Genomic DNA, 21830 nt, shown 5'->3' with positions numbered 1-21830 from the left:
GTGGGGTGTCCTATTCCAGAAGGCAGAACTAGGACCCATAGGTAACAGGCAGATTCTGAATTTGATATAAAGAACTGCTGTAGCAACTAGGATTGCCCAGATCTGTCCTGAGGGTGAGGAGTTTTCCATCATTGAAAAGTTCATATCCAGGCCAGATGACTGCTGGTTGGCAATATGATAGAGGGGAGTTGATATAAAGGACACTCTAAGATACTGTGATTTTATACTACTTGTATGATTCTTTCAAGAACTCAGGGCTCCTTGTTCCTTATCTATGTAGCTTCTTGGACATCTGACTCAACAGGTTTTATCCATTTACATGTGCCACTGTTTTTTTCAGATAAAAACAAAGTCTTACTTTGCATCAAGCCAGAACAGATACACTGAAGGAATTATCAGAAAAGAGTAATACGTAGGTATGTACTTGCATTTGGGTTCTGCCCAAATATTTGGGGCAGGGAAGCTGGTTAGTATATGGCTGTTTTCTCACCATGCTCAAGTCCTGACAATATGATTGATTCAAAATCTCATAAGGATTGGAATCTGTCTGAGCCAGTCTCTGCCCATGACCCTTAATTTCTTATTGTCAGTTCATTAGCCACTGAATAAAGCTCCTCTCTTTTCCTTTTCCTCACATTGAGTAACCTCTAGTTGTTATTGAGATACATGTTGTATATTATAGTGCTCTGGAAATAAGAAAGTTTTACTTATTGTGGAAAGAATGTAAGCTCCTGAGAGCAGGGGCCTAACTTAGTAGTATTTTTTTCCCAGGGCTGCCATGGTAACTCACATTGCCTGGTTACTCCATAAGTTTTAAACAGAATTGTCCCTTGGATCTCAGGTGATAATGATACATTCATTCATTCATTTATTCATTCAGTAAATGTTTCCTGAGCACCATGCATGTGTTGGATACTGTTCAAACAGACAGCAAGCAAAACAGGTAAAATCCTTGCCCTAATGGAGGTTACATTCTGATTTAATTGGTTTTGGGTGTAAGGCCTGGACATTGGTATTTTTTAAAGCCTTTCCAGATGATTTTAATGTGCTGTCCCATTTGAGAATCACAGCTATAAATGAAGCACTTTGAGAATTGCAAGGCATTGCAAAGATAAAAAGTGGCTGTTAGTATTCCCTCCCTGTTCCTTCATTTTCCTGCCTGCATCAGGACTGTTCTGCAAGTGCTGGCCATTCTCTTTTCAGCCTGTTTCACTACATGCCGAGGTCATTTCACCCTCTTTCTAACCCAACTCCTTACCTCCTTCCTGTCTTTCACTCTCCAGCCCATCATCTGTTGTCCGAATGATCTTACTAAAGCACAGCCATGGCCTTGTCACCCCTTGACTCAAAAGCCATCAATGGTTGCCCTTGGCCTACAGCTTATCTCCTAATCAGTCTCCAGAGTCTGCCCCCAACTTTATCTCCTGCTGCTTTCTTACCTGAATCTTGTTCACTCAAGTGGTGGCTTTTATGCAAGTTGCATAAAGGGCTCATAGTCCTTTACTGGGTAAGCAAAGGAGGGGGGTAGTCATTTGCTCTGTAACCAAACTGGACATAGGGCAAAGCGCTTGAAATGCTCTGTGATAGAGCACATTTGTCTGTGATAGAGCTCTTCTGTGGCTGTAGCATGAGCCATATTGTGGTTCTCGTTGCCACTTGACATGTTAACTTCTTTTCACAAGAAACCCTAAACACCTACCTCATGCTAGATTGTGTGCTCTGGGGGACAGGGACCTAGTGATGAGCAAGATGCGGTGCTTGCCTTCCCTTTGTGATGAGGGAGGCAGATTGATAGTTGCTCTTGTAATTACAAGAGTATATTCCATCCATCACAGGAATGAGCTAAGAGGAGGTGCCCTTATTCTGTGTTTGGGAGATAAGCATCAGGGAAGGCTTTCTGGAGGAGTGACATCTGTATGGAGGTTCTGAAAGGGTACTGGAAGTCATCCAGGTGGAGGAATAGGAATCTGGGTTCTAGGCAGGGGCAACTTGTTCAGAGCCTACAAATTGAGAGAGCAGGCCAGTTTGGGGAGCTAGAAATAGTTCAGAAGAGCTGAAGATTAGCATGGCGAAGTTAAGAGGGCAGGGGGCAAGTGATGAAAGATAGGGCTTCTGGGCGCCTAGGTGGCTCAGTTGGTTAAGCGACTGCCTTTGGCTCGGGTCATGGTCCCGGAGTCCTGGGATCGAGTCCCACATCGGGCTCCCGGCTCAGCGGGGAGCCTGCTTCTCCCTCTGACCCTCTCCCCTCTCATGCTGTTTCTCTCTCTCTCTCTCTCAAATAAATAAATAAATAAAATCTTTAAAAAGAAAAAAAAAAAGAAAGATAGGGCTTCTGAGGAAGGCTCCCTAGCAGACCTTGTTTGCAATGTGAAGGAGCTGGGACTTAATTCTAAGGGCAGAAGGGAAGGCTTTGGAGAATGGGAATATCCTATCCTGATTTGTGGTTTGAAAGACCCCTCTGGCTGCTGGAAGGAACATAGATGGAACATAATGAGCCTGGAAGCAGAGAGACTGGTTTGCAGGCTCTTGTCATCAGTCACTTGATAGATGGCACTGGCTGAGCCGAGACACTCCTTGGGGTCGAGAGCTTAGTTCTTCCCATTTCTTTACCTTCAGCGCTTCACCCAGTGCCTTCATCCCAAAAGAACTAGTAGATGTTTGTTGATATAACAATAGACTTAGAATGTGTTGAAAGTGTAAAAGCCCGATAGTGAGAGCAGTTAACATTTATTAAACCCTTACTGTGTGCAGAGAGCTATTGTGCATCATAGAATTGACTCTTCATAGCATCCCACCTGACATGGATTCTGTGGGAGCCTCATATTCCAGACGGAGGAGCTGGGCCTCCACTAGGTTAATTCATCTGCCCGGGTAGAGTTGGGATTCCAGTGCAGGTCTCTCTGATTCCAAAGTTCAGAATCTTAACAGAGAGATGCTGTATCACCTCATTCTCTTATAAATATAATAGATCACTTTAGTTTTTTCTTATCTAGATGTGTTTTGAGTGGGAAATAGAATAATTCTCTGAATATTTAATCCTAATTGACTTCCATTTTAACTCTAAATTTGTATTTTATTATTTTTTAAAGATTTTATTTATTTATTTGACAGAGAGAGACACAGGGAGAGAGGGAACACAAGCAGGGGGAGTGGGAGAGGGAGAAGCAGGTTCCCCGCTGAGCAGGGAGCCCGATGTGGGGCTCGATCCCAGGATCCTGGGATCATGACCTGAGCTGAAGGCAGATACTTAACGACTGAGCCACCCAGGTGCCTCTAAATTTCGATTTTAAAGAAATTGCTTTTTAAGCAAGGTCATAGTCTCTAGGAAAATTTACATGGAAGGGACTGGTAAAGTTTTTTCCATTCATTGCTTTCCCTGAATGGTGTTATCTGCAATCTGAAAGCGTTATAATTAATGGGATTTTGTATCTATGCAACTGAAGTTAAGGTTACTGTCTGAGAAGGTAATCAAAGCTGTCAGAAGACCAGCCCTTAAAAGAATGGTAGAGAGGGGCACCTGAGTGGCTCAGTCGGTTAAGCGGCTGCCTTCGGCTCAGGTCATAATCCCAGGGTCCTGGGATCGAGCCCCGCATTGGGCTCCCTGTTCAGCAGAGAGCCTGCTTCTCCCTTTCCCTCTGCCTGCTGCTCTGCCTACTTGTGCTCTCTATCTCTCTGTCAAATAAAAAAAAAAAAAAAAAGAATGGTAGAGAAATCGTCTCAGTTTATTTGACTAAAATGGTGATCTGGGTGTGATCTCGGGGTGGTGAATGGTTATGACGGTAACTAGGAAAGGGTGGGGACTGCCTAGCTTCTTTGAGAGGAGCCTTCTTGGAGGCAGGCCCTGTCAGGCACTGCTGTCGTGGGCCAGAGGGAGTTCCCGAACCAGCCACCCTCCAGGGGGGTGTTCTCAGCCACCACAGAGTGAGTATTCAGTCACACCTTCCTTTCAAAGTGGCTGCTAAGGGCCAAATACTGGGCTGAGGGCTAGAAACCTGGCAGTGAACTAGGTAGCCATGTTCCTGTCTTTGTGGACTTGTCCTGGTGGTCTAGAACAGGAGCTGGGGGTTAAACAAGAGACCACACAGATCAGCGTGGATACATGGGGATTGGTAACTGAGCTATAGGGAAGCACAAAGTGTTGCGAGAGCATGTGACCCGGGACCTGAAGTTAGATGGTCTGGTAAGGAAATGTCTCCAAAAAGGGGGGACATTCAAGGTCAAGAGGACGTTAGTGTGTGTGTGTATGATTGAGTCGGGGAGAGTGTTTGAGACAGAGAGGACTGCAAGTGCACACCCCAGAGCTTGGTGTGGGAGACTTTCAAAGAAGGCCAGGGTGGCCAGAGCAAGGAAAGTGAGGGGGGAGAGACGCTCAAGGTGAGCTGGAGATGTGGGCAGACAGGTCATGCAGGGCTTGCCGGGTCATCAGAAGGGTTTGGAAGTTATCCTAAACTCAGTGGGAAGCCATTAAAGGATATAAACAAAGGAATGGTATCAGAGTTGCCTTTTTCAAATGCCACTCAGTATAGGAGGGGGTAAGGTTAGATTTGGGGAGACTGTTAGGAGGCTGGCTTTGTGCACAGTGGTGGTACTGGAGATGGAGCAAAGCAGATGGATTAAAGTTATATTTTGAAGGTTGTTTCAACAGGAGTTAGTGATAGATTGAATGTGGGGAATATGGATTAAGGATGAGTACTTGGGTGAGTGGAGATGCTAGTTGCTGAAATGGGAAACATTTTCTCTCCATGTATTGGCCTGATTAACACCTTCTCTCCCTTGAAATCTTAAATCAGAAATTATTTCTTGGGGTGCCTGGGTGGCTCAGTCTGTTAAGCATCGGACTCTTGATTTTGGCTCAGGTCATGATCTCAAGTTCGTGAGATCGAGCCCTGCGTCAGGCTCCGAGCTCAATGCAGAGTCTGCTTGAGGTTCTTTTCCCCACCTCTCTCCCCCTCTGCTCCTCTCCCTTTCTAAAATAAATAAGTAAAATAAAAAAAAGAAGAAGAAGAAATTATTTCTTAAGGGAAGCCCTTCTCTTCATCCCTTTCCTGCTGGCACAGATTCCCAAAACCTCCTGTCCTTTATAGCACTGTACACGGTTATGATTTCACAAGTATTTGTAAGTTCTCTTTCTATAACCCTCTCTTCTGCTGTACCTCCTCCTCCTCATAGTGCCATCCAGTGCTTGGCATATCATACGGGCTCAGTATATGTCTGTTGAATGAATTAATGAAGACAAAGGAGGCAGCTTAGGAGGGCAGATCAAGATCTTGTTTTGTGCATGTTTAGTATAAGATGTCCTTAAGATACCTGGGTGGGGATGTGTATCGAGCAGTTGGTGTAAAATGCCTTTGGAGATCACCAGCATATTACCAATATTTTAAGCCATGAGAGTGAATAAATTTGCAAGGGCGAATGTGTGGAATTAGAAAGGGAAGAGGGCCCACGACTAAAGAGGAAACTCAACATGTGAGTAGAGGAGGTGAAACCAGGAAGGTCACTGAAGAGCAGGGCAGAGAGGTGGGAGAAAAACCAGGAAAGTGTGGGATCACGGAGGTCAAGGAAGACGGGAGGCTCAACCACGTCACCATACTGTTAGTGAAACAAGATTGTGGACAGGTGAGTGTCTGGTTGATTCTACAACTTCGAGGTAATTGGTGACTTTGAGCAGTTTTAGTGGAGCGGTGGAGGTGGGGCCAGATGGAATGGGAATAGTAAAAAGAAAATGGAGACAGTGTTAGTAACTGAGCAGAGCATAGCATTGGCTAGCAAGCTCCGTGACTTTTTAGAGGGGTCCATATTTGCTTAGAATAAATAAATTAATATTAACAGTTCTCTCTGGGATATGGGATTTTGATTTCTTTTTTTACTCCTTTTTACTCCTGTTGGCTCTACCTTCAAAGTATAATTAGGATGTGATCACTTCTCACCACCTCTACTACCAGTTCCCTGGCCTGAGCCACCATCAGCTTTTATGTTGGTTACCAAAGAGCCTTGTACCCAGTCTCCCTGTGTTTACTCTGGCCCCCAGCAGACTTCTTTTTATATAGCAATCACTGTGATCATGAGAAAACATGTTCAGTCATGCTACTCTACTTAAAACCCTTTACTGGCTTCTATTTCGTGAAGAGCTAACAAAGTCCATAGAGTGTCCTGTAAGGCCGTGTGGGATCTGACCACTGTGTCCTATCTGCTTACTGCTGTGACATCGTGTATCTGACTTTCATTACTCTCTCTTCTCTTTGTGTTCCAACCACATTGGCCTCCTTGCTGTTCCTCTAACACACCAGGCAAGCTCCTGCCCTAGGGCCTTTGCACTGGCTGTTTCTTCTGCTCTGTATTCTTCCATTAGATACCAACTTGGCTAACTCAAGTCTTAGCTCAAATGTTATCTTCCCATTGAAGCCTATCTTTGTTTCACTACTTAAAATTTTATATTTTAATGTAAATATTTCATATAAATATTTTTATATTTTACCATAAAATGTTAATGTACCATTTATTTATATTTTTCTTGCTGGGAGTGTGGAGTACATGGGTGAAGGTGATAAAAAGATATGAACTTCTGGGGCGCCTGGGTGGCTCAGTCAGTTAAATGTCTGACTCTTGATTTCGGCTCAGGTCATGATCTCAGGGTCGTGGGATTGAGCCCTGTGTCGGGCTCTGTGCTCAGCATGGAGTCGGCTTGTCCCTCTCCCTCCTCACCTCCCCGCCCCCTTCTCTTTCTCTAAAAAAAGAAAGAAAAAAAGATACGAACTTCCAGTTAGAAGATAAATATGTTCTGGGGATGTAATGTATAGCATAGCAACTATAGTTGACAAAATCATGTATTTGAAAGTTGCTAAGAGTAGATTTTTTTTTTTTTAAGATTTCATTTATTTGAGAGAGAGAGAGAGAATAGCGGGAAGGAGGGGCAGAGGGAGAGGGAGAAGCAGGCTTCCCGCAGAGCAGGGAGCCCGATGCGGGGCTCCATCCCAGGACTCTGGGATCATAACCTGAGCCGAAGGCAGACACTTAATCGACTGAGCCACCCAGGTGCCCCTAGAGTGGATATATATTTTTTAAGATTTTATTTATTTATTTATTTATTTATTTATTTATTTATTTATTTATTTATTTATTTTAGAGAGAGAGAGAAAGTGAGAGCATGGGGAGGAGCAGAGGGGGAAAGAATCCCAGACAGACTTTACGAGCTGAGTGCAGAGCCCGGGGCCACCCAGGCACCCTGCTAAGAGTAGATCTTAAAACTTCTCATCACAAGAAAAAAATTTATTAATATGTGAGGTGATAGATGTTAACTGATTGTGGGAATCATTTTCTAGTATATACGTGTATCATATCACTATGTTGTACACCTTAAGTTAATACAACATTATATGTCAATCACATCTCAATAAAATGGAAAAAAATTTTAACCCAGCCCCAGTGTTTTCAATTTCCTTTATCCCTGCTGTTTTTTACTCTGTAGCATTACCAGTTTTCCAACATACTATATAATGTATTTGTTATGTATTTTTTTTTTTTGCCTTTGTTCCCCTACTAGAATAAAAGCTCTATCAGAGCAGGAATTTTTGTCTGTTTTGTTCTCTATTATATCCCAAAAGACTAGGACAGTGACTGGCCCAGACTAGGCACTAATAAATATTCTTTAGGTGAATAAATAAGCATGAGTGATTTTTATGATCAGAGAAAAGGGAAACAGAGTCCTGTGTGCTGGGAAGAAGAAGAAAAGCCTGCCCTGGATAACAGAAGAGATTTTCTTTATTTGGATTTCTTACTCTTGTTTTCCTTTTCTGCAGGCTTTAGCAGAGGAAGAATGATTGAGCACACCCTCTCATTGTGCTACCACAACAAACTCATCTTAGCCCCTATGGTTCGGGTAGGCACTCTCCCCATGCGGCTGCTGGCCCTGGACTATGGAGCGGACATTGTATACTGTGAGGTAAGAGGCTCCTGATTTTCCCAGAAGGCTTTCCACCAGAGCAACCTCCTTATCTGTGGTGGGAGTGGTCAAGAATCAGTGGGGGGCAGAATGGGCACTCATTTCACAGGCACTCCCTGAAGGCAGCGGGAGACAAACATGACACTTGTGAGTTCTCTGGGCCCTTCGGGGCCAGGAACCTGGGCAGCACAGAGGCATTGTGGGATCCCTGGGCTGCGTGGTTAGATGAGTGTCATGTCAGATCACCGCCCTGGCCTCTGTAGGAATTAATAGACATTCAGTGCATGAATGAATGAACCCAAGGTTAGGAAGAGGAGGAAAAGGACCAGGGAAGCTGGGTGGGGTTGGTTTTGGGAGCCACAGGATTTTCTGGTGGTAGTAGCTAGTGGGTTGCCTACGTCCTGGCTGCTCTGGAGATTGGTAGGACTTTAGACCCAGGTTTAAAAAGCATTTTCTAGGAAAAACAGCATTACAGAAGTAGCTGATGTTGGATAGTGTGGAGGTGTGAGCAGTGTTTCTCAGCTGGGCATATAACAGAATTATCTGGAGAGCTTCCCCCCATCCCCAATCCTGATATGTCTCCCTGGTGTATGTGAGAAGTTGAAGAAGAAGCTACTCAAGTGCTTCATATATTTCTATCTTTAAAAGGCACTGGTGGTGGGATGGGGACTGTGGCTACAACAGGGCAGCACAAGGAGTCCTGGTGGTGATGGGACTGTTCTGTGACTTAACTGTATCAGTGTCAGGATCCTGGTTGTGATATTATACTAGTTTTGTAATATGTTACCTTTGGGGAAGTGGGTAAACAGTACTTAAGAGCTCTTTTTTTTTTTTAGGTAGGCTCTACACCCATATATAGGGCCTGATGTGGGGCTTGAACTCACGACCCTCAGATCAAGACCTGAGCTGAGATCAAGAGTTGGACGCTTAACCAGCTGAGCCAGCCAGGTGCCCCTAGGAGCTCACATTCTTACAACTGCATGTGAACCTCCAATTATCTCAAAAATAAAAACTTTAATTAAAAAGAAAGCCACTGGTATAGAGAGAAGGGAGAGCTTAAGAGGAAACTTGGGGAAGAATATACCCTAATCTACTGGGTGTTTGTATGTGGGGGGACAGGTAAGTAATTTATGATAGAAAAGTAAAAGAGTGGGGCATGTGGCTGGCTCAGTCTTGATCTTGGGGTTGTGAGTTCAAGCCCTACATTGGGTGTGGAACCTACTTAAAATAAAATTTAAAAAAAGTAAAAGAGTGAGAGAAATAGGCAAATTAAGAAGAATGTGTGTCAGGGAAGGCAAAAGTTAAAGTCTATCAAGTGTAACAGATGATGCACAGAAATCCAATTGCAAAAAGACCAAAAAGGTGTTTGATTTGAAAATCAGATGATTGGAGGACAGCCATGGCACAGAGATGCAAACACTTGTGGGGGCAATGGATTGTGGAGTGAGCAGCAAATGAGGAAGTAGAAACAGAGCTGCCCACTATCCCTCAGGAATTCAAGAGGTGAAGGGAAGATAAGAGTACACGCATAGGGGAGATGAAGGAAACTGGGTGAAGGGAGTTGTTCCTAGGTGACTTGTATGTTTGCAACATAAGAGAAAGCACTTAGCAGTGAGGGGAGGCCTGAAGATTCAGCAATTCAGTGTAGGGTAGGTAGGGCCTGGACTTGGAGGGGCAGGATTCTAGATGAGGTGGTGGGGCCTGCCTCCAAGATAGGGCAGGGAGGACAGTGGGGGAACCATGGAAGGCAGGGAAGCCAAGGTAGTTTGCCTGAGAGGCTTGTTTGACAAGATGTGGGAAGCCAGTCCTCTGTCAGTGATGAGGGTGGCAGGAATGGGGTGGGGACCTGAGGAAAGAAAGTGAGGGCGTTTTGGCCCCATTCCTATGGGGAATGGGCACTGGGAGATTTGCCTGGCAGTTAGGTATGCATAGTCATGCTGGTTTTCAGCTTTATGGGAAGGAGAGCTGCAAAACCTGGCAGGGGGATGCTCATGGCTGGGGATTGGCCTGCCAGTATCTACAGCTGGGCAGGGCCAGAGCCATCTAGGGAGTTAGCAAGGTGAAATGGGAGAGAGGGAGCGTGTGTTGTCCAGATGTGGGAGTCAGAAAGGGAGGTTCCCGAGTTTAGGGTCACAGGTGAAGGACCTGACTTCTAAGGATTTGTTGAAATAGAGGCAAGGAGGTCCAAGAAATGGGAGCTGGGCATCCATAAGCCTTCCAAGCTGCCAGAATGTGCCCAGGTCAGGGAGGAACCTGTGTCCAGAGGCCAGTCCCAGGGGAATGTGGTAGTGCACTGAGCACTGTTTATCTGGTCACTCATCCTTTGAGCCTCCACTCAGGCCCCCAAGCAGTCAGCTGTGGGTTAGGTATAGCCTTTCTTAGCCAGCACCCTCCTGGCCCTCCAGAAAAACCTCTTGGATTTAGAAGAGGATTGGGAGGAAGGACTGCGAGGACTCATGGACTCAGAGTGTGAGGAATGGGGACCAAAAAGACAAGTCCCAGAGAACTTAGCTGTTGTTTTCTTGCTTGTGATGCCCTCTTTGGCATGCTTGACGGGCATTTACTCTGGGAGAGTCAATATGGCTTATAAACAAACCAGCCTCTGCCAGAGGACACCTAGGCCTTCCCCCCAGGCCTAACCCCTGTGGAGAGCAGAGGCAGGCCGGCCAGTGGACCCTTGCTTAGCATGAGTAGGTGGCTGGGGACTGGGCCAAGTACTGGACATGGCACAGTATGGTGCCTGATGCCCCCTGGTGGATCCAGCATTGCTCTGTAGGCCCGCTGCCCGGGTGATCTTCCTGGGTTCACGTGAGGCGGTCCAGCTGTGGATTTAGTTAAACCATCCCACCCACCTCATAGGACCAGAGTATAGGGTCTAGGAAATACCAGGCACCTCCTTAAAAGCTCTGCAAAGCCCCTCAGCAGCTGGAGGTGAAGAAAGGATGAACTAGCTCAGCAGAAGTCAAGGGAGCAGTAGTGTGATTCCCTACTAAGTTCTGCCTTATTGATAGGGGTTTTCCAGGAGTTCCTCAGATGTAATCTTGTTTATTCCTTTTTATAAAAACAAGGGGACTCCAGTCGCCCAGAATGTGAGAGGACACCTACCTGTTAGACTTAAACCTTTCTCTAAGCAAGACCAAGGGAGGAGGCAGTGTTCTTAAGAGGCCCTGATTACTAGAATGGATACTTAAAATTCTTTTGTGTGTGTAGTAAAAAACACATAACATAAAATTTACCATCTTAACCACTTCTGAATGTGCACTTTGGTAGTGTTGAGTTGTGAAACAGATCTCTAGAATCTTTTCATCTTGTACAACCCATAAAACAACTCCCTCTTACCCCATCTCTCCAGCCCCTGGTAACCACTCTTCTATTTTCTGTTTCTATGAATTTGACTACTTTAGATACCTCCTAGAAGTGGAAGCATGCGATACTTGTCTTTTTGTGACTGGCTTGTTTCACTTAGCATAATGTCCTCACGGTTCATCCATGTTGTAATATGTGACAGGATTTCCTTCCATTTTTAGGCTGAATAATAGTCCATTGTATATATCTGCCCCATTCTGTTTATACATCATTGGTGGATGGACATTGGGTGCTTCCACCTCTTGGTTATTTTGAATAGTGCTGCTATGAACATAAGTATGCAAATATCTCTTTGAGATCTTGCTTTCAATTCTTTTGGATATATATACCCACAAGTGGGATTGCTAGATCAGGTGGTAGTTCTGTTTTTAATTTTTGGAAGAAACTCTGTACTATTTACCCTAGCAGTTGCACCATTTTACAATCCTTCCAACAGTGCACAATTTCTCCACGTCCTTGCTAACACTTGTTTCTTTCTTTCTTTCTTTCTTTCTTTCTTTCTTTCTTTCTTTCTTTCTTTCTTTCTTTCTCTTTCTTTCTTTCTTTCTTTCTTTCTTTCTTTCTTTCTTTCTTTCTTTCTTTCTTTCTTTCTTTCTTTCAATAATAGCCATCCTAATGGGTGACAGGTGATAGCTCATTGTGGTTTTAATTTGCATATCTCTCTGATGATTAGTGATGTTGAGTGTGTTCATATGCTTGTTGGCCATCGGTGTATCATCTTTGGAGAAATTTTTATTCAAGTCCTTTGCCTAGAATGGGTAATTTCTTAAAACTTAAAAAAGAATTCAAATTTATAGAAAAGTTGTTGTATGTCTATACTTCAGTAAAAAATAAAACATTTTTTTAAAAGGGAAAAAATTATTAAAAAGTTGCAGGAATAGACAGAGAACATCCATACCCAGATTGACCTATGGTCAACATTTTTGCTTGATTTGTTTTATCATTTGTGTTCTATCTAATGTATATATTTTTCTCCTTAACTAAATTTTTAAAAAACTTTTTTGTAAAGATTATTTATTTATTTATTTTGAGAGAGAGAGAGAGCACGAGCAGGGGGGAGCAGCAGAGGGAGAGGGAGAAGCAGACTCCCCGCTGAGCAGGGAGCCCGATGCGGGGCTTTATCCCAGAACCCTGGGATCATGACCTGAGGTGAAGGCAGACGCTTAATGACTGAGCCACCCACTCTCCCCCTTAACTAATTTTTTAAGCTGAAGTACAGTTGACACACAGTATTACATTAGTTTCATGCATTCTCCTTAACTATTGGAATAAGTTTCATACACTATAATTTACTTCTCAAGTACTTCATTGATATTTTCCCAGAATCAAGTTATGATTCTTCTATACAGTTATGATATAGGCATCATCTTCAGTAAACTTAACATTGATATAATACTTTTTTTTTTTTTTAAAGATTTTATTTATTTATTTGACAGAGAGAGACACAGCGAGAGAGGGAACACAAGCAGGGGGAGTGGGAGAGGGAGAAGCAGGCTTCCCGTGGAGCAGGGAGCCCGATGCGGGGCTCGATCCCACTGGGATCATGACCTGAGCCGAAGGCAGACGCCCAACGACTGAGCCACCCAGGTGCCCCGATATAATACTTTTTTTAATCTACCTTCCATGTTCTAATTTTGTCAGTTGACCCAAAATTGTTCTTCTAAGCATTTTTTAACATTTAAAAAAAATTTTTTTTAAAGATTTTATTTATTTATTTTTGCCAAAGAGAGAGAGAGAGGGCGGGCATGAGCAGGGGGAGGGGCAGAGGGCGAAGCAGACTCCCTGCTGCCTGATGTGGGGCTCGATCCCAGGACTCTGGGATCACGACCTGAGCTGGAGACAGATGCTTAACTGACTGAGCCAGCCAGGCGCCCTAACATTTAAAAAAAAATTTTTTTATTATTATTTTTTTAAATTTATTTGACAGAGAGAGACACAGTGAGAGAGGGAATACAAGCCAGGGGGAGTGGGAGAGGGAGAAGCAGGCTTCCCGCGGAGCAGGGAGCCCTATGCGGGGCTCGATCCCAGAACCCTGGGATCATGACCTGAGCTGAAGGCAGACGCTTTAACGACTGAGCCACCCAGGTGCCCCAACATTTTTTTTTTAAGATTTTATTTTTAGGGTTGCCTGGGTGGCTTAGTCAGTTAAGTGTCTGCCTTCGGCTTAGGTCATGATCCCACGGTGCTGGGATCCAGCCTTGCGGCTAGCTCCCTGCTTAGCAGAGAGTCTGCTTCTTCCTCTCACTATGCCCCTCCCCCCCACTCATGCTTTCTCTCTCTCAAATGAATTAATAAAATCTTAAAAAAAAAAAGCTTTTATTTTTAAATTATCTCTACCTCCAACATGGGGCTCGAACTTAGAGCCCTGAGATTAAGAGTCGCATGCTCTGCCGACTAAGCCAGCCAGGCTCCCCTTTTAACACCTTTATTGAGATAATGGTTCACACATGCCATATAATTCACCAATTCAAATTGTACAATTCAGTGGTTTTTGGTTATATTTATAGAATTGTGCATCCATCACCACAATCAACTGTTGAACATTTTCATCACACCAAAAAGAAACCTCATATCCGTTAGCAAGCCCTCCCCAATTTCTCCCTCCCTCAGTCCCTAGAAACCACTATTCTACTTTCTGTTTCTATAGATTTGCCTGTTTTAAACATTCCATATAAATAGAACCATACCATATGGTCTTTTATGCCTGGTTTCTTTCCACTTAGCATAATATTCCTAAGGTTCATCCATGTCATTGCATGTATCAGTACTTTGTTCCTTTTAGTGGTTGACTAATAATTATTTGTATGCGTATACCACAATTTGGTTATCCATTCAATTGATGGACATTTGGATTATTTATGCCTTTTGGCTATTATGAACCATGCTGCTATGAACATTTGTGTATATTCCTCTTGGGTATGTATACCTAGGAGCAGAATTGCTAGATCATATCATAACTCTGTGTGTAACTGTTTGAGAAAGTGCCAGACTGTTTTCTGAAGCAGCTCTACAATTTTATATTCTCACCAGTATGATGTTTCCAGTTTCTCCACAACTTTGCCAACACTTATTTGTCTCTTTGATTATAGCCATCCCAGTGGCTATGAAGTGGTATCTCATTGTGGTTTTTGCATTTCCCTAATGATTAATGAAGTTGAGCATCTTTTCCTTGTTTATTGGCCATTTGTATATCTTCTTTGGAGAAATATCTAATAAATATCTATGCCCGGGGCGCCTGGGTGGCTTAGTCGTTAAGCGTCTGCCTTCGGCTCAGGTCATGATCCCAGGGTCCTGGGATCGAGCCCCACATCGGGCTCCCTGCTCCGCGGGAAGCCTGCTTCTCCCTCTCCCACTTACCCTGCTTGTGTTCCCTCTCTCGCTGTGTCTCTCTCTGTCAAATAAATAAATAAAATCTTAAAAAAAAAAATCTATGCCCATTTTTTAATCGGGTTTTTGTCTTTTTATTCTAAGAATTGTAAGAGTTCTTTATATAATCTGGATACTAGACCTTTATTAGATAAATGATTTGCAAATATTTTCTCCCATTCTGTGAGTTTTCTTTTCACTTTATTGATAGTATACTTTGATACATAGAAGTTTTAAATTTTGATGAGATCCAATTTAACTTATTTTTTCTTTTGTTGTTTCTGCTTTTGGTATCCTCTCTAAGAAATTATTGCCTAATCTAAGGTCACAAAGACTTATATTTGTGTTTTCTTCTATGAATTTTATAGTTTTGGCTCTTACATTTAGGTCTTTGAAGCATTTTGAGTTAATTTTTGTATGTGATATGAGGTAGGGTGCATACCTCACATCAAAATTCATTTTCTTGCACTATTTATTGAAAAGATAATTTTCCCCCCCAAAATTATCATGGTACCCTTGTCAAAAAACAGCTGATTATAGATGTTTTGGTTTGTATCTGGATTTTCAATTCTATTCCACTGGCCTTTATGTGTATCCTTTAGACAGTACCACACAGTCTTTTTTTTTTTTTTTTGAGGGAGAGAGAGAGCCTGCAGAGAGCGGAGGGCAGGGGAAGAGGGAGGGAGAGAGGGAATCTTAAGCAGACTCCATGCCTAGCACGGAGCCCGACATGGGGCTCGATCTCACGACTGTGGGATCATGACCTGACGAAATCAAGAGTTGGACGCCATCCAGGTGCCCCAACATGCAGTCTCGATTATTGTAGCTTGGGAGTAGGTTTTGAGATTAGGAAGTATGAATGTTCCAAGTTTGTTTTTCTTTTTCAAGATTGTTTTGTCTACTCTGTGTTCCTTGCATTTCCATATGAATTTTAGGATCAGCTTACCAATTTCTGCAAAAAGAGCATCTAGGGTTTTGATAGGGTTTGTGTTGAATCTATAGCTCAGTTTGGAGAATATTTCCATTTTAATGATATTAATTCTTCCAATCCATGATCATTAGATGTCTTTTCATTTATTTAGATCTCCTTTAATTTCTTTGAACAGTATTTTGTAGTTTTCAGTGTGCAAGTCTTTGCCTCCTTGTTTCCTTCTGGCCTTCATCATTTCTTATGAGAGATCAGTTGTTATTTTTTTTTTTTAAAGATTTTATTTATTTATTTGACAGAGACAGCGAGAGAGGAAACACAAACAGGGGGAGTGGGAGAGGGAGAAGCAGGCTTCCCGCGGAGCAGGGACCCTAATGGGGGGCTCGATGCCAGGGCCCTGGGATCATGACCTGAGCCGAAGACAGATGCCCAAAGACTGAGCCACCCAGCCACCCCTGTTATTTTTTTTTTTTTAAGATTTTATTTATTTATTTGAGAGAGAAAGAGAGAGAACACAAGCAGCGGGGAGGGGCAGAGGGAGAGAGAGAAGCAGACTCCCTGCTGAGCAGGGAGCCTGATGCAGGGCTCAATCCCAGGACCCTGGGATCACGACCTGAGCCGGAGGCAGACGCTTAACGACTGAGCCACCCAGGTGCCCTGAGAAATCAGTTGTTGATCTTATTGATGATCCCTTGTATGTGGTAAGTCATTTCTCTCTTCCTGTTTTCAAGATTCTCTTTGTCTTTGGTTTTCAGCAGTTTGATTATTTGTGTGTAGGTGTGGCTGTCTTTGAGGTTTTTTTCCTAGGAGTTTGTTGAGCTTCTTAGATGTACAGATTAATGGTTTTCATCAAATTTGGGAAATTTTCTGCCACTATTTCTTCAAATATTCTTTCTAGGGGCACCTGAGTGGCTCAGTCGGTTGAGTGTCTGCCTTCTGCTCCGGTCATAATCCTAGGGTCCTGGGATCAAGTCCCATATTGGGCTCCTTGCTCAGCGGGGAGCCTGCTTTTCCCTCTGCTTGCAGCTCCCCCTGCTTGTGCTTGCTCTCTCTCTGTCAAATAAATAAATAAAATCTTAAAAAACCAAACCAAACCAAAACCAAGTATTCTTTCTATCCCTTCTCTCCTTCTTATCCTTCAGGGGCTCCCATTATTCATTTTGGCTTTGATTTTTTTTTTTTTTTTTGAGGTGGGGAATTGTGTAGTTTTTCAATCTGAGTATACTTGTATTTCTGAAAATAAGGGATATACTAAAGATCCTTCAACCAAACTAGAAACGAAAAAAAGTACCTGGATATACCAGAGGTGGGGGTAGAAAGGTGTCATGGAGAGACACTGGTGATAAACTGGGGATAAATATTATGATCAGCTCAGACAGAGAAAGCAAGCCAAGAGGAATGGAGAAGATGAAGGTGGCAGGGCATATTTCAGATACAGAAACAACACATGAAAGACAAGAAAGAATAAGCCCATACATGATAAGGCATTTTATTATTTATTTATTTATTTATTTATTTATTTATTTATTTATTTATTGGCTTCATGCTGGGTGGGACCCAACGGAGGGCTTGAACTCACTACCCTGAGATTAAGACCTAAGCTGAGATCAAGACCTGAGCTGAGATCAAATGTTGGATGCTTAACTGACCAAGTCACCCAGGTGCCCCTAAGGCATTTTAAAATTAAATGATATGGGGTGCCTGGCAGGCTTAGTTGGGAGAGCATGCGACTTTTAATATCAGGGTTTTAAGTTCAAGCCCCACATTGGGCGTGGAGCCTACTTTGAAATAAAATAAATAAATAAATAAAATAAAATAAAATAGAAACAAAATAAAATGTTCAGAAAATTGGGTAGTCACTTGAAGAAAAAATGACTTACAAATGGCCTTAATTTTCAGTTAAGCTAAAATCTAAATTAGTTTTTTAAATATTTATATATTTTAAGATTTTATTTATGTATTTGAGAGACAGAATGAGAGAGAGAGAGCATGGGGGGGAGGGTCAGAGGGAGAAGCAGACTCCCCGCTGAGCAGGGAGCCTGATGCGGGGCTCGATCCTGGGACTCCAGGATCATGACCTGAGCCGAAGGCAGTCGCTTAACCAACTGAGCCACCCAGGCGCCCCAAGATTATATTCTTAACTGTATAATGGAGATATATTTAGGAAGTAGAAGGCACTGTTCATGGCAAAGTTAAGGTGGTCTCTTCTATAAAAATAGAATGTTATGTATGATAGAAATTGATGTTTGTCTCCTACACTGTTGGTGGGAATGCAAGCTGGTGCAGCTACTCTGGAAAACAGTATGGAGGTTCCTCAAAAAGATGAAAATAGCTCTACCCTATGACCCAGCAATTGCACTACTGGGTATTTACCCCAAAGATACAAATGTAGTGATCCAAAGGGGCACATGCACCCTAATGTTTATAGCAGCAATGTCCACAATAGCCAAACTATGAAAAGAGCCTAGATGTCCATCAACAGATGAATGGATAAAGAAGATGTGGTATTATATACACACACAATGGAATATTATCCAGCCATCAAAAAATGAATCTTGCCATTTGCAACGACATGGATGGAACTAGAGGGTATTATGCTACGCGAAATAAGTCAGTCAGAGAAGATAAGTGTCATATGATCTCACTGATATGAGGATTTTGAGAAACAAGACAAGGGGAAGGGAGGGAAAAATGAAACAAGATGTTTAGTGTAAGCCCTTGCAGTGTGCTAGATGCTAGTGATTGGAAGATGAATGAGACAGTATCCAGGCCCCAAAGACTTTTTGGTGTGGTGGGGAGACTGAAAAGAAAATAAGACATTTCAAGGGCCATTTTGCCTTAACTCCTCTTCTTGGGGCTCAGGCTACCTGGCCCGGGTCCTCAAAGCCTACCTTTGTGTGGACACAGGATCCTCCTCACGGGGTTCGTGGTCTAATGGTAAAGATATTACAGGGGTATCTATAACTGGCATTTGAAGAAGTAGTAAATGACTTGGTGGAGGGGGGTTTGGGAATCCCAAGGAGGACAAGTTACTGCTGGCAGGGCTGGGGGCCCCAGCAAGGGCTTGCCTTGCTTTACCCTGCTCATTTCCAGCTGAAGTTCAGCCTGGCTGCAGAGCTTCTTTTTATGAGCACAGGCCACTCAATGCTGCCCACTTTTCCACTTGCCTTTTTGCTTGGCCCTGCAACAAAGATCACTGGCTACAGGGGCTCTGTGTTGGGCTGTGCCCATCCCTTGGGACACCACACAGATTCTTGGGGCTTAGATGCCAACCGTGTATCCATAACTACTTGGTGGTAGTGATTTGTTTGGCCAGGCCTGGTGGACATCAGATATTTGAGGACCTGAATGCCACAGAAACACTACTGTCCTGGATGATGAGTATGCTGGGGGGGAGCCCTGTGGTTGCCATAGGTGCCCTTTGGCCACGTTAGCCCTCCATGCTCCCATGAGGGAGCAAAGACTATTGTGCCCCCCTGGCTGGAGTTGGGACTTGCTGAGGCTCATAGGTAGTCAATACGGGGCAGAGTTTCTTCCTATATTTTTCTGGACCCGCAGAACCCCTGGGCATGAGCTTCTGGGCAGTGTGGCAGGTACCTGGCTCTTGTGATTTATCTTACACATTTATTGAAATGATCACTGAACAAAGCAGAACAGCTGTCTCCTACTAAGAGGCAGAGAATCTCAGTCCTTCAGGAGACAGGAGCTTTCCCTTCATTTTCATGATCCCGATTTTGAAGAAACCTCTTTCTCCTTTCTTTCCTGAGTCTGTTTGAAAATGTCCAGAGCTCAAGAGCTTGCCCCTTTTGTTTCCACAGTGTGATCCATGTTGGATAAGAGTTTTAGAATTGATCTTGGGGTGCCTGGGTGGCTCAGTCGGTTGAGCATTTGCCTTCAGCTTGGGTCATGATCCCGAGGTCTTGGGATCCAGCCTTGCAGAGCCTGCTTTTCCCTACTCCCTACCCCCTCCACCACCCCCCGCTCATGCTTTCTGTCCTTATCTCTCTCTCAAATAAATAAATTTAGAAAAATCTTTATAGAATTGATCTCAAATCTTCCTCCCTCTGCTTTTATTCACTGGTCCCACTTTTGTCCTTGGACATTTCCTGGGAGCCCATCACTGTCTGCTGTTTGCATAGGGATGAGATAGGAGGTTCTTTGAGGGGATGGACTGGAACTGAGACTAGTAGGTGAGGAAAGTGTCCAGGTGTCCATAATCTGCGCTATTGTCTTGTCTCTGGCTCCTGAGTGGCTCACCCTTTCTAGGCCTCCAACATCTCCAAGGTCCCTGGGAAGAGCAGCTGATTGAGGGTAGCTCACTCAGGCTCCTGCTTGCCTTAGGCGCGGAGGTCAGCACTACATTCCCCAAAAGCCATGATTTGTTGTTAGTAGTAGGGTGATAGGCCAAATGACCCCCCCCATTAGTGACTCCCAGTGATGGTCCCTGCCCCTTTACCCAGGACCTACATGACCAGCACTGACAAGTGCCCTCTGATTCCTCTGCAGGAGCTGATTGACCTCAAGATGCTTCAGTGCAAGAGAGTTGTCAATGGTGAGTGCGGTTCTGGTCCCAGGATTTTGTGTGCGCCTGGTCAGGCCCAAGCAGCACTAACTACCCGTGCCCTTGCCTGGGGTGACAGTATCCTTCCAGTGTGCCTGGCTGTGTGGTTTTGTGGATCATGTGCCCCCTTGACAACAGTCACTACTCTCCAGAGACTCTGACAAAGAGCCAAATGTGAGATAGGCTGAACATACCTTCCACCCACAGGCTTGCTGGCTTAGAAATTGATAGGTTTCGTAGTTGGGGGGGTGCCCCTAAAAGCTTTGGGGTCAGGATGGCTTCGGCATTGTTCCTGGCTCTGTCACTCGCTAGCACTGTGACTTGGAGCAAGTCATGTGACGTCTCTGCCTCCATTTCTTCAGCTGTAAAATGAAAATCAAAACCCCTGCTTTACTTAAATCATAGGGTTGGAGTGATAATCAAATAAGATAAGGTACATGTAAGTACTTTGCAAATAGAAGTGGTTGTGCTAAATTGTGGTTTTGCTTGTGCTTTATTGATGAGGCTGATTCTGTTTTGATTAGAGTTTTGGTATTGTTTGAGGTTTTTTGAAATGTGTACACATTTGTGAAATCTTAATGTCAGTTCACCGGAAGTTATGACTCAATTTTGTCTTTAATTGTTTTAGATGTATATTTTTTTGTTGTGAAAATTTATTTTCACAGACCCTTTATATAACCTAGAGGATGAAAATCCCCCATAATCCCATTATTTGAAAAAGTAATCACTAAGAGGAATAATGCATATTTTTTTTAAATTTGCATTTTTTTATTCTTATGTTAATCCCCATACATTACATCATTAGTTTTAGATAATGCATATTTTTTACACATTTAGTAAAGCATGTATATAAAAATAGAGCATGTTTCTGTGTATGCCCTCCCTAGGGATCATGCTCTATATATTTTGCCCCTGACTTTTTGTACTAGGACCTTTTCCCATGTTGGTACCTATAGGTAACTATGTCAGAATTGGTTTCATCAGTGCTTTAATGGGGTTTCCAATATTTTGCTGTTATAAATAAAGCTGTAGTATAAACACACTAGGTTTTTGTGGTTCTTCTCTCAGACTTCCTCCTGCTAGTCATGAGCCTGTGCTGTTGGAATTCACTTCCATTGCCTCTCCCAACATGTCACCACTTGGACCCTACCTTTTTAATCTTCTAATCTGTTTAGTGCTGGGTTGATAATAACAGCTTCCATTTATGGAAGTGCTTTACATGTATGAAAGATCTCATTTATTTTTCAAAATAAATGCACAGGGTAAGCCTAGTCTCTCATCTGCCACATTGCATCTCTTTCATGTGGCAGTCACCTTTGAAGCTAATAATGGTGGTACCTACTGTAGCGCTTTATTATGAAGAACATATGAAATTCTTATTATTTGCAATAGTTATGTTCTTTTTTTTTTTTTAAGAGTTTATTTATTTGACAGAGAGACAGGGAGAGGGAACACAAGCAGGGGGAGTGGGAGAGGGAGGAGCAAGGAGCCCGACGCTGGGCTCGATCCCAGGACCCTGGGATCATGACCTGAGCCGAAGGCAGACGCTTAATGACTGAGCCACCCAGGTGCCCCTGCAATAGTTATGCTCTATAAAATTGCTTTGAACAGAGGCGCCTGGGTGGCTCAGTTGGTTAAGCGTCTGCCTTCAGCTCAGGTCATGATCCCAG

General features: G+C 43.4%; 1 protein-coding gene across 7 annotated transcripts in view; it reads left to right on the top strand.

Moving 5' to 3' along the window:
• Nucleotides 1–21830, top strand: part of DUS2 (dihydrouridine synthase 2) — a 48981-nt gene that overhangs the window by 2163 nt on the left and 24988 nt on the right. For 4 of the 7 annotated variants that reach the window (XM_081807430.1, XM_031024537.2, XM_081807429.1 and 1 more), the window contains exons 2-5: nucleotides 341–416; nucleotides 881–943; nucleotides 7797–7939; nucleotides 20106–20151. In XM_081807430.1, coding sequence (XP_081663556.1) covers nucleotides 904–943; nucleotides 7797–7939; nucleotides 20106–20151 — 229 coding nt within the window. In that variant the 5' untranslated portion in view covers nucleotides 341–416; nucleotides 881–903. The remainder of the gene's footprint in view (nucleotides 1–340; nucleotides 417–880; nucleotides 944–7796; nucleotides 7940–20105; nucleotides 20152–21830) is intronic. The other 3 variants (XM_081807431.1, XM_081807432.1, XM_006730086.3) reach the window with 2 other exon arrangements.

The sequence above is a fragment of the Leptonychotes weddellii genome, chromosome 16 (assembly GCF_054177405.1).
Source record: "Leptonychotes weddellii isolate Sample4059 chromosome 16, ASM5417740v2, whole genome shotgun sequence".
NCBI classification, from domain to species: Eukaryota; Metazoa; Chordata; class Mammalia; order Carnivora; family Phocidae; genus Leptonychotes; species Leptonychotes weddellii.
The sequence above is the reverse complement of the archived record's forward strand: the minus strand, read 5'-3'. Positions and strand labels throughout refer to the sequence as shown.